This window comes from Pundamilia nyererei, unplaced genomic scaffold (genome assembly GCF_000239375.1).
Source record: "Pundamilia nyererei isolate P.nyererei 1_Seehausen unplaced genomic scaffold, PunNye1.0 scaffold00155, whole genome shotgun sequence".
Lineage (NCBI taxonomy): Eukaryota > Metazoa > Chordata > Actinopteri > Cichliformes > Cichlidae > Pundamilia > Pundamilia nyererei.
The window spans coordinates 374,425-386,224 of record NW_005187556.1 but is presented as its reverse complement, the minus strand read 5'-3'; the positions used below and the strand labels follow the sequence as shown (position 1 = coordinate 386,224).

Genomic DNA, 11,800 nt, shown 5'->3' with positions numbered 1-11,800 from the left:
TGTGTGTGTGTGTGTGTGTGTGTGTGTGTGTGTGTGTGTGTGTGTGTGTGTGTGGTGCAGAATCTCTGTCAGTATCTGTATACAACCCTGCACAGGATGTACTTGGCCAATCACAAGCAGTATATTTAACCAGACTTATGAACCAAATGTATAGGCTGGTATAGGAGTGACAAGCCAGACTGAGTAGTTAGAAGAACGTTCCTCACACTTTGATTTAACTCATCAATCTCACAAAAGCAGAGGTGTCCTAGTTTCCCCAGCATTTAAGTGCACCGTGCATTAATGAATCTGTGTGGAGCTGAACTGTGTACACATTTAATAACCTGAAATGAAGAAAATGATCACAAATATTTTTAGGCATTAATGACATTAATTAAATCTGAGTTTGTGTCCATAGATCAGGCATTACATTATATTTGCCACCACTTTGAGTCCCGTCGGGTCTTTATTGAAGTGAAACCCAGACACTTGTAAATGCGACAGAGGAGAATTAATCTCTTCCCCAGATGTCCCGGACAGTTTTCATGGAGTCTGTCCAGCGGTGATAAATCTAGAGGCAGAGTCCATGTTTCCGTTTCCATTAGAGCCGTTTGGCTCAACACGTGGTCCTGTCTAATTTTAAAGTGAACCCTTCTTTGCCAGGCTGCCAAAAGGAAAACACTCCTCATTCTCACTGTCTCAGGAACTACCTGTGCATGTTCATGTCTGATGGAGTCATGAAAAGACAAAAAATTGTTAACTGATCATTTGGCAGCTCTATGGGGAGTACCAAGAAAACCAAGGAGGCTCCGGCAGACGGGAGGCCACACGCCTGCTGACTGAGAGGCAGATCAAGAAACATGGGACCCACCACCGCAGCCACGCCAGGACACGGCACGGACATGGGCGCCGTGGCCAAAACGGATACCACAGCCGCCATCAATACAGCTACTACAGCAGGCAACGGAACAGGCGTCAGTCCAATATGGAGACCGATGCTGCTGAGGAGCAAACAGCTGAGCCCGACCTCGCGTCCTCTGTGAAGAAGAAGCGCTCCTACTCCAAGTGTAGAGGTGAGATGAGGCAAAAGTGAAGACAGAAAATGATGCTGTGTGAGTGCCATGTTTAGAGCTTCTGGGATGTGTTGGTTTCTGCAGACTGCATAGCACGAGTGCAGCGATTCCTTGTGACCAGGTTGGGAGAGGACTGGATCTTCCTGGTTCTCCTGGGCATCACAATGGCACTGGTCAGCTGGACAATGGACTACGCCAGTGCAAAGAGTCTACAAGGTAGGACTGTGAAGCAAAAACACAAGTCAGGTGTTTGTGCAAGAAGCACTTTTCTTTCTGTCCTCTTCTAAAATCTAACCATTTCCCTTCCTCTCTCTCCTTCTATCCATGTAATTTGGTTCTTTTACTTCTTCTTTTAATTTACTTTGTTTTTGCTTTTTTCTGCCTCTACACTCGTTTTCTTTTCCTCCTTAAATTTCCTCCTGCATCAGCCTATAAGTGGATTCACGGGGAGCTGAGGGGGAACATCCCCCTGCAGTACCTGGCCTGGGTATCCTATCCCCTGATGTTTATCCTCTTCTCCTCCCTCTTCTGTCACCTGGTTTCCCCTCAAGCTATTGGTCTGTACCCCTGTCTTTCTCATGCTTCTGTGTTTTTGTCTACTGTAACGTGTAATTCATAGATTTAAAAGTGCATTTCAAATTTAGTCTGCACTCTTAAATACTGGGACAGAATCAGATATTTAGGTTCTTATTGGTTATGAAATTAAGAAAAAAATAGGGAACTGAAGCTGAGGGAGAACATCTCCAACTCATTTTCTCTGCAGCCATTAAACAACCGATCAACAAAATAGTTTTTCATTCATCTAAACTATGCAATCTTTCACACTTTCAGCCCTTTATGATGCTTGTTTACCAACAGCAGCTTTACAGAGGAAAGTTTTTGCATTGCTATTGTTTTCTGTCTGTTTTCGTTCTCACGGTGTCACACAGTACTGCTGTTTTGTTGTCTCACAGATAGACACAAGGTTTTCCTTTGGTTTAGTGCCTTGGGACATATGGATGTTTGTAAAAGACCTTTTACATTTGTGTGCAATCAATATTGTGCTTCATATGGTTAATACTGTGGATTAGATTTGATATCTAAACCTAAACAGCAGGCACAATGAAGAAAAAGAACGAATCCACCAAGTGAAACAAAGCACAACAAGCACACAACATAAATGAACCACAGTCTCCTGGCTGGCAAACCTTTGACGCTTTCTCCAACCTGCAAATGTGGAATTATTTTGTAACTTTTTCCCTCAAGCATCACTAACTAACTGCAAAGGAAAACTTGTAATTATTTCTGCAAGCAGCATTTGACATAAAATGCCACTTGCAGAAATGTTTGATGCCCTGAATGAAAATTAATTGATAATTTGCAACAAATTATTCGGAAAACAGCAGCACCAAAGCCATCTGAGACAAGTGTAAGGTTAGGAAAGTGTGTCGAGTCATAAAAGGTTCAGAACAGTTATTATTATTTTGTTATATAACCCTTCTGTTCTAGGTTCTGGTATACCAGAGTTGAAGACCATCCTGAGAGGTGTGGTACTAAAGGAGTATTTGACTCTGAAGGCGTTCATCGCCAAAGTCATTGGTCTGACGGCTGCTCTGGGCAGCGGCATGCCTGTAGGCAAAGAGGTGGGTCAGCCCAGATAAATGAAAAAGCTTCTCGCGGGCTGTTTCATTTAATCGAACCATTGCATTGTTTTATTTGATTAACCTTTTTCTTTTTATGCTCCATTCCTGCACTCAGGGCCCGTTTGTTCACATTGCCAGCATCTGTGCAGCAGTTCTCAGCAGGTTCATGTCCTTTTTTTCAGGAGTTTATCAGGTAAGCTGATGTCAGGAAACACTCGAATTTCCCTTTGATTGAATATTCCTTATTTATATGTTGCTTCAATGCTGACTCCTCCTCCTCTCTGGATCAGTAGAATCCATACTGTTACACAGACATCCTGACGGTCGGTTGTGCTGTCGGGGTGGGCTGCTGCTTCGGTACTCCGCTTGGAGGTACACATCCTTTTCCCTGTGCTCCTCTGCTCTCTTTGTCTGACTCATATCCCTCAGGAGTGCATGTAAGACAGTCAGACCTCTGCTTTGGGTATTTTCATCACAGTCTGGTGCACACAGGAAACCGAAATTCAGAGTCAAAAACGGAAAATATTCTTATGTTCATCTACAGTCAGTTTTCCATATTGCAGAGGTTTTAAATGTAGATTAGTGTGATGATGGAAGTACACATCTGATACATGACTAATTCTCTGCTCTTTATTTCTTCCTCCACCAGGTGTGCTCTTCAGCATAGAGGTAACATCTACATACTTTGCTGTAAGAAACTACTGGAGAGGATACTTTGCTGCTACATTTAGTGCCTTCATATTCAGAGTGTTATCCGTGTTTAATAAAGATGCAGGTATGTGTGCAAATATATATATACTACTTTCCAAGACATGAGCTAGAGGGAGCCCTCTCTCCACGAAGCAAAGTGTCATGTCTTTATATGGACACTGACAATATGTGTGTACTGTAGTTACAGCACTCTCCCTCCACTAGATGGCGATCTCCACCTTCATGTAGCAGCAGAGTGTTTCAGTGCCTCGCTCGCGTCTCCGTGGATGTTTAACCAATCATTTTGCTGTACAAACACATTCCTGTGACTTTGCAGTACACCACATATTAGCTTTCTGTTTGTATGTCACAGTAAATGTGTTATCTGCTATTAGTCTAAGCACTAAAAGAACCACAAGCTCCAGTTCATTATTTAAATGAATTGAAATGAAAGCCGAGGGTATAAATTTGGGCACTTTTTCTTTTTCTTCCAGTAACCATCACGGCTCTGTTCAGGACAAACTTTCGTATGGATTTCCCTTTTGATCTGCAGGAGCTGCCAGCATTTGCCATCATTGGGTGAGCAAAGAGAAAGCAAAAACACACACACACCCCGGCAAACTCGTTAGGTACACCTGTTCTTTGTGAAGGCATATGTCCAACTCACCAGTATTTGGACAGAAAGTGCATCAGAACAAGGAAAAGCGTGATTTAAGCGACTCTGATTGTGGCATAATTGCTGGTCTGAATATTTCATAAACTGCTGATCTACTGGGATTTTCCCCTCGTAGCCATCTGCAGGGGTTACTGAGAAATGTCCAAAAAAGAGAAAATATGTAGAGGTCAGAGGAGAATGGTCACTCTGCTTTAACCTGACAGGCAGCAGTAAATTAAACAACCACTCGTGACATGCAGAAGAGCTCACCCTGACAGTGTTTGAAACAGTTTGGCTGCAGCAGCAGAAGACCAGACTAGATGCTGCTTATGTCAGCCAATAAACTCACACAGGCTCATCAAGACTGGAAAAATGTTGCCTGGCCTGATTTGTCTCGATTTCTGCTGCAACATTCAGATGTCAGGATCATAATTTGGCATAAAAAACATGGATCCATCCTGCATTGTATGATTGGCTGCTGGTGGTGTAATAGTGTGGGGGATATTTTCTCGGCACACTTTGGGGCCCATGTCTGTCTCTTTATGATCACATAGTGTCCATCTTCTGATGGCTGCTCCTAGCAGAATAATATGTCGTGTTTCAAAGCTCGAGTAATCTCAATAAGATTTCTAAAAGATGACAATGAGTTCAGCCACCAGATTTCAATCTAATAGGACATCATGGATGTGCAGCTAACAAATCTGCAGTAACTCTGTGACATCATGTCAATGTGGACCAAAATCTCTCTCGAAACATTTCCAACATGTTATTGAATCTATGCCATGAAGAATTAAGGCAGTTCTGAAGGGAAAAGGTGGCCCAACCTGGTACTAGCAAGATGCAACTAATGAAGTAGTGAGTAGAGTATGCATGTCTTGATGCATGCTCAATCATCCAGGTATTTAAATCGTAAAAGGTTGATTCTGTTCATCTGGACGTAGCGTTTTCAGTTCTAGATGAACAGAATCAACCTTTTGGGATGAGAGTATATATGTTTGACCATTTTCACTCTGCATGTCCAAACATGTCCTCAGGGACCAGACTGAAAATGGAGTAAATCAGTTGAATAATAAAAATGTAGTTGCAGCTGTTATGTTATGATTTCCTCTACTCGATGAGTATTTACACAGTTTGCTACAGTTAGGTTGACATGAGAAAATGAAGGTGATTGCTAGTTACTCAGTCATAACCAGTTACTTGCTGAGGGGCTGCTGATTTGTTTGAGGCTACTGTGCTTCGTGTGCTGAGCAGTAAAGACGCAGCACCACAACTTTGAACCAGGAAGTGTCTTTCATAGATGGGAACGCCAGCGCTCTTTAGTTATTACAACCAAAACCATCCAGTATATAAAACCACAGCAAACCATCTGCTCAGAAAAAGCCTAAACATGAAACAGAAACGTCATTTTTCCCTGACATTCATTTGAAAGCTTTTACTACTTTTTAAATTGTAAGTGCAGTGTTGTTCTACACCAGTGGTGTCCAACTCCAGTCCTCAAGGACTCAGGTCCTGAAACTTTTCCACGTGTCCCTGTTACAACACACCTGAATAAAATTAGTAGGCGTTAGCAAGACTCTATAGAACTTGACTGCAACCCCTAACTCAAGTAAATTTAAGTAAAAGTAACTGTTTGGAAAAATGTACTTCTAACAGTACCTTTATTGCACCTTGTTCATTCACTCATGAGCTGCTGTTAACATGAGTCAAATGGCTGAGTTGCCACCTCAGCATGCAGTCAGGTTTTGTAGTCTTGCTAATGACCTACTAATTGTATTCAGGTGTGTTGCAGCAGGGACATGGAAAAGTTTCAGGACACCGGCCCTCGAGGAGTTTGAGAGCCCTGTTTTAGATGCACCCTTGTTCCGACACACCTGAATCAAATGAATGGCTTGTTATCAGGCCTTTGCCAAACTTGATGGCTGAAGAGGTAATCCATCCATTTGATTCAGCTGTGTTGGAGTAGGGATGCATCTAAAAGCTGCAGGACAGTAGCTCTCGAGGACTGGAGTTGGACGCCTCTGTTCTACACGATAGAAACTGCATTATAAAGTAAGCAAAATCACCTTTTCCCCACTGGCCAATAAAACTAAACAGTAGTGCCCAATGTAACGTCAGACACTGGACAAATGTCTTGAGACTATGCTGATATGTATGACAGCAACATGTATATAATAAATGACTTAAGGCTGTAATTAATGAGTGTCCGACTTTCTCGTTGGTACAGCATCTTCTGCGGGTTCCTCGGCGCGTTCTTCGTCTACCTCAACAGACAGGTGGTGCTGTTTATGAGAAGACCCAATGCCATGACCCGCTTCCTGACTAAACAGTGAGCCTCTCTTTGCTGTGGCAGCTTTTAATTTACTTTAGCCCATGCTGCCTGTGCCTTACTGTGGGTATTTTAATTACTTTAATGCACAGGTATAATCAGGGTAATTACTGGTGCTTGTTTCGTTCACAGAGCTTTGACTTTCCTTTTGTTTTCCCTCCCAGCCGACTGCTTTTTCCCGCTGTGGTAACGCTGATAATCGCCACCTTGACCTTTCCGCCTGGATTTGGACAGTTCATGGCAGGAGAGGTCAGTTTATAGCTTGTTGTCCTGTTTATTATGTAAGCACTATAGAATATTGAATAATTGATTTACATGCTAATTTATTTATTTTAGTAATCATTTGTTTTTACATCAAGAACACAAAGTTTTGGTGTCCAGTAACCATCCTCATGTAGTCGTATACGTATCGTAACCTGAAAGCTTAATCTGAGCTTCTTTGGCCTGAAGTCCACAGAAAGCTGACACCAGTGGTCTCTTAGATCTTCGGTTTCCTTTGGTGCAGAGCATCATCACAGTCCAGTAGCCATGATAAATGTGAGCCTGCTGTGTCCCCTCCACTGATGTCACATCACACAAGTTTTGGGATTTGAAGTTCAGTATTTACAAACCGTGACCTCTGAGTGCCGCAGGGTGCTCCTAACATGAACACTTAGTTTGAGCACTAATGAGAGACAAACCAGCGAACTTTAATCATGCAGTGTAATTAGACTGCAAAGATGAATTCAGCTAAGTTTGTAAAAGGCTGAAAAGTTTTCAGATATATAGAAGTTTATTCACTGGTTGCTTGAAGCCAAATTTCTCTCACTGTTTAGCAAAGTCGTGCAGAAGGCTGGAAAATAATGAGACACCCGAATGCACACATAAGCAAAACAGAGCCTGAGGGCTTGAACTGGCCTGTGGAACAAGTCAATCCGACCCCCGATGACCTAAAAGGAAAAGTAAACAAACCACAACCCGTTCATGTTACTGAATATTAAGGAGGATGACTGTAGTGAGTCTATACTGCTTTCTAATTTGATTTCAACATAGGACACGGGTGTGAAAACGAAAAGTTGATTCTCATCTTATTGCATATTTTTCCACTTGGATTCATGGAGTTTGGTGTATTTCTGCTCTCTGTGTATCAATTGGCTCTTTGCTTATTTTATCTAATGCTACGTCCACACGTACACAAGCATCTTTTTCTATGCGTTTGGACCTTTCGTCCACACATAAATGGCGTTTTAGGTCACTGAAAACTGAGATTTTTAAAAACCACGTTATTGTTTACATGAGATGAATTTCTGCAATGGCGGATAGAGACAAAATACTGTTGCTGTTAATCTGACTATCTGCAGTTTTTACATGCTTACATATAAACATGCAGTTACTGTCCGTCCATTTACAAAGACAGAGGCGTCAGAGTGAACTTCTACATTAAACACAGACGCTCTTAAAACCCAAATCCCGACACCAACGTCGGCGTTGGTTTTGAATAAATGTAATTTTTTTTAAAAATTGAATGTATGCATGCTGTATGCATTTTGTTCATGCCTAAGTTGTGAGTCTCCACCAGCCATATTTCACAGTGCTGTGACTTATGATTATGAGTCACTCAGAGTGACGTGAAATTTTCAGTTTGTTTCTTTATTGAATAAACTCCGGCCAAGAGACCCAGTGAGACAAAATCCAAAATACTGTCTTTAGTTATTAACACTTTAAATGATGAAAGCACTTGAAAAGTAACACAAAATTAGCTGCCTTTCCAGAAAAACTACTACTTATCAGAAGTACTTAAGGTTTTGTGAGGGCCTGTTTACTCTTTCCTCACAGGCTTCTAGTCTTCTGATTGGCCAACATTACTTCACGGTTAGGATTTGGCATGTTCTTGACATCCTTTGACTTCATTTTTTGTGTTTACATGTGGACAGAGATGTTTTCAAAACTGTACGTGTGGACAGGATTTTTTTTTTTTAAACGAAAACAGACAATCTCAGTTTATAGCCGTGTACGTGTGGATGTAGCCTAAGTCAGCATGACTCACTGAGGCAGAAAATGCTACCCATCCCCTCCCGAATGTTTTTAATAATTGATATAAAAATTTGGCATATCAGTTTTTAGCCCTGTTGTAAGGTTAACTTTGAAGCACGAGCCACACAGTATGATCTAGTAATATAATGTGAATAACTGTAGTATTATGTTGTGTTTCTTTTGGAAAGCTGTGTCAGTGTTTACGGCTCTTCACTCATTAAAGTCTTGGAGCCCAGGCTTTCAAAGTTCATGGTACGCATGGAAGGAGACACTGCGGCCATCAAACAATAAATATTTTTAACATAGACGTTAATGCTCCACTTATGTGTGGCAACAGTTGACAAAATTAGTTGATTTATAGAAATAACACAGAAAGAAATCAAGTTTTTCTGATACCCAAAGACTTACTGAGAATGCACCAAACTAACTCAACCTACTCAATAATAAACCAACTCCTGTGTTTTGTGAAGTAAAATTCATGTTTTTCTGTTATACTCGGTCCTTTTCTTTCATGTCTATTTTCATCTCGTACTTAAGCCTCCTGACTCTACCCATGTTCTCCTTCTGCTGATCTCCTTTCTCTCATTTCCTGCCTGCTTGGCAGTTTGTTGACCACGGTGGATTAATGTATGTCTGCACCTGTTTCCATTTTCATGGGAAAATATGAACTAAGACTCTTCAAGACTCTTGCACAACACTGTCTATTCTGTTTTACCATTTTAGCCTTAAAAACTTGTTTTCCTTATACATCAGAATATTGCACATATCCCTATGGGCAATATTCTGAACATCTTCGCCATATTAATGCACTTCTGTGGCCCTGCTGTGTGCAAATGGATTTTCAAGGTAAGAGAAAAGATCAACAGCTCACCCACCCAGAGCTTAAAAGCTAATCATGTGTTTCACACGGGCTCAGAATAGACCACTTAGTGTGAACCAGGTATGTGTTTTAATGCATATGTCAGTCAGTAACACCCCAACATGATTCACACACTCGTTGTAGAAATGCGTCACACCTTTTTAATGAAGACACACTGTGGGTTTTAACACAGGCGATGCCTAAATTGAAATCATTTCTCCTCAGGAAAAAGATTAAGTTGGTGAACAGGTCCATGTTTGACAGACACCTCTTCTTTTCCTCAAAGACTTTATCCACACCCTTTGGGGAATGAAATCCTTCCAATCCAACGTGGCAGCTCGGTGCAAAGTGACAGAAGAAGCAACTCACTGAGAGGAGATTAAATGCTACAAGGGTTGTGAACCAGACATGAACCCGCAACTTCAAAAAGCAGCAGGAAAGCCTTTTACATCCGAGCCCTGCAGAGGCCCACAGCAGCCTTTCACAGAACCTCAACAGTTCCACTCACACTTGAAACGGTGGATTTCAGGGACCACGATTCGAGCCGAACTCAAGCAGGAAATAGAAAAGTAGAGAAATCAAAATGACGCTGGTGCTGTTTCTCCCCCCGCAGTGGCGTTATGCAGATGCGGGAGGCGCTGCGTTTTGTTCCTGTGAGCAGTTTCAGAGGCATCTATGCAAATGTGGAGCAAAAACGGTTGAAGTGAATTAGTCATTCATGAGTCATCAGAAGTGAATGACTCATTGGACAGGGCCACCCATACCCGTCTGCTTCCAGCCTTCTGGATAACTTCCTGCCTGTTTATCTCAATTGACTTTCTTCCTCACTTCACTTTTTTCTCCCTTTTTCCCTCTTAAACTTCTTCCTCTTCTTCCGTGTCCATTTCCTCCTTATCCCTCATCCTCCTTTTAAATTTCACTCCGCCTTTAACCATATTTCCTCCTTCCCTTGCTCTCCTTTCCTCTCTCCCTTCACCGTTTCCTCCTTGTTTTTATTTTTATTTTCACCTTTTAGTGCTATAACTTCCCCCTATATCCCTCTCCTTTTTGACTTTCTCATTAATTTTCAGTAATTTTCTCATCCTGTTCTTTTTTTTGCTTTACCTTCTCCCCTTGTTTTGTGTAGACGACCTCTTACATATCTTCCCTGTGTTCTAATCCTCAATTTCTTTGGAAAAAACGAGTTTTGTCACACTTTGAAAATGAAAAGTTTGAGGGTACTTTTTATTTCACAGATTTGTGAATGCATTGTTACGTTTGACTGACTCCTGTACATAAAAACACTATACGGTGTAATGAAATTGGTCACATTTACTGTAATATGTAAAATGAGCAGGCAGAGTGCTAACACTTGCAATCTTGGTTAGCAAGCTGCACTCATGAACTGCATGGGTGCAAAGGACAAACGCACATATAACACACAAGTAACCATCAAATAAAATACTTTAAGTTAAAAAGTTTATACAGAATATAGTTTGCAGTGTGTGCCACACGAAAAGTCATCATATTTGTTAGACAGTTGGAGGTTGTCTAAAAAATGAAGGTTGTTACTTGGTGAAAATGATTGACAGGAGGTCCGATTATCAGCTGATTTAACAGCTGATCAAAAGAAGAAAGCTTTGTTAGCCACGCCTGCTGTTTTTCAAGCCAAATTATAAGTTTGGTAAAAAATGGTTAAAGTATAACCGTCTCTGCTGTCGGTTGAAACCACTGCCTGGAAATGATTATGAATCAACTTCAGGGTGTGTCAAAGGTTTTTATTTTATTTTCACAATAATAAACTAATTTAAATCATTTTCCTAAACTTATCAAATTTTTATGTTATGGTTAATTTTGAGCAGATATCACATTTTCACCTTGATGCAGGTTTGGCTTCACATTTTATTTAAAGTGCCTTTAAAAAGATCTTAAATGTAAATCAGGTACATTTGTAGATATTCTGCTTTTCTCCTCCTGCACCACTTTCCCCTCTGTCCATCTGTCTCAGAGTTTGTCCCTTCTGCCTCTCCTCACCTCATTTCCCCCTCTGTCCTCTTTCTTTCCAGCTGATGCCCAGAGAGTGCATCAACTCTCTGTTTGACAACTTCACATGGACAAAGATTTCAGGGTCTCCTCCACCGGTCGGTCTGGGCCGCTCTGCTGCCTGGCTGCACCCTAATGTCAGCGTCTTTGTCATTCTGGTGCTCTTCTTCCTCATGAAGGTTTGTGACTGCTAGGAAATTTTGTTTTGTCATCCTTTCTGTGTATTTGTGCGAAGTTGCGTTATGCATCTACATGTTTATGTGAGATTGTTTGCGACACCGTGTGTGTGTTTGTGTTGGAAGGCAGGCTCCGACTGACGTCAGCATTTTCGTCATCCTCCTCCTCTTCATTAGGGACATTTGTTGCAGGTCACTCATGTTGTGTGTTGGTGAAGGGGACATCTGTGTTTGTCGTCTTCCTTTTCTTCCTGTTCAAGGTCAACAGAGCTGGCAGGCTGCCAACACTTCTAGCTTTCTTAGGTTTTCTTTAGTGCAGCCACACACACACACACACACACACACACACACACACACACACACACACACACACACACACACACAC

General features: G+C 41.5%; 1 protein-coding gene across 1 annotated transcript in view; it reads left to right on the top strand.

Annotated features, from left to right (window-relative positions):
* The window catches only part of LOC102213593 (chloride channel protein-like), a 51,842-nt gene that overhangs the window by 8,392 nt on the left and 31,650 nt on the right, over positions 1-11,800 (top strand). The window contains exons 2-12 of the mRNA XM_013913857.1: positions 755-1,052; positions 1,137-1,268; positions 1,481-1,609; positions 2,541-2,674; positions 2,790-2,867; positions 2,968-3,046; positions 3,324-3,449; positions 3,859-3,943; positions 6,244-6,345; positions 6,510-6,594; positions 11,263-11,418. Of these exons, the coding sequence (XP_013769311.1) occupies positions 755-1,052; positions 1,137-1,268; positions 1,481-1,609; positions 2,541-2,674; positions 2,790-2,867; positions 2,968-3,046; positions 3,324-3,449; positions 3,859-3,943; positions 6,244-6,345; positions 6,510-6,594; positions 11,263-11,418 (1,404 nt within the window). The remainder of the gene's footprint in view (positions 1-754; positions 1,053-1,136; positions 1,269-1,480; positions 1,610-2,540; positions 2,675-2,789; positions 2,868-2,967; positions 3,047-3,323; positions 3,450-3,858; positions 3,944-6,243; positions 6,346-6,509; positions 6,595-11,262; positions 11,419-11,800) is intronic.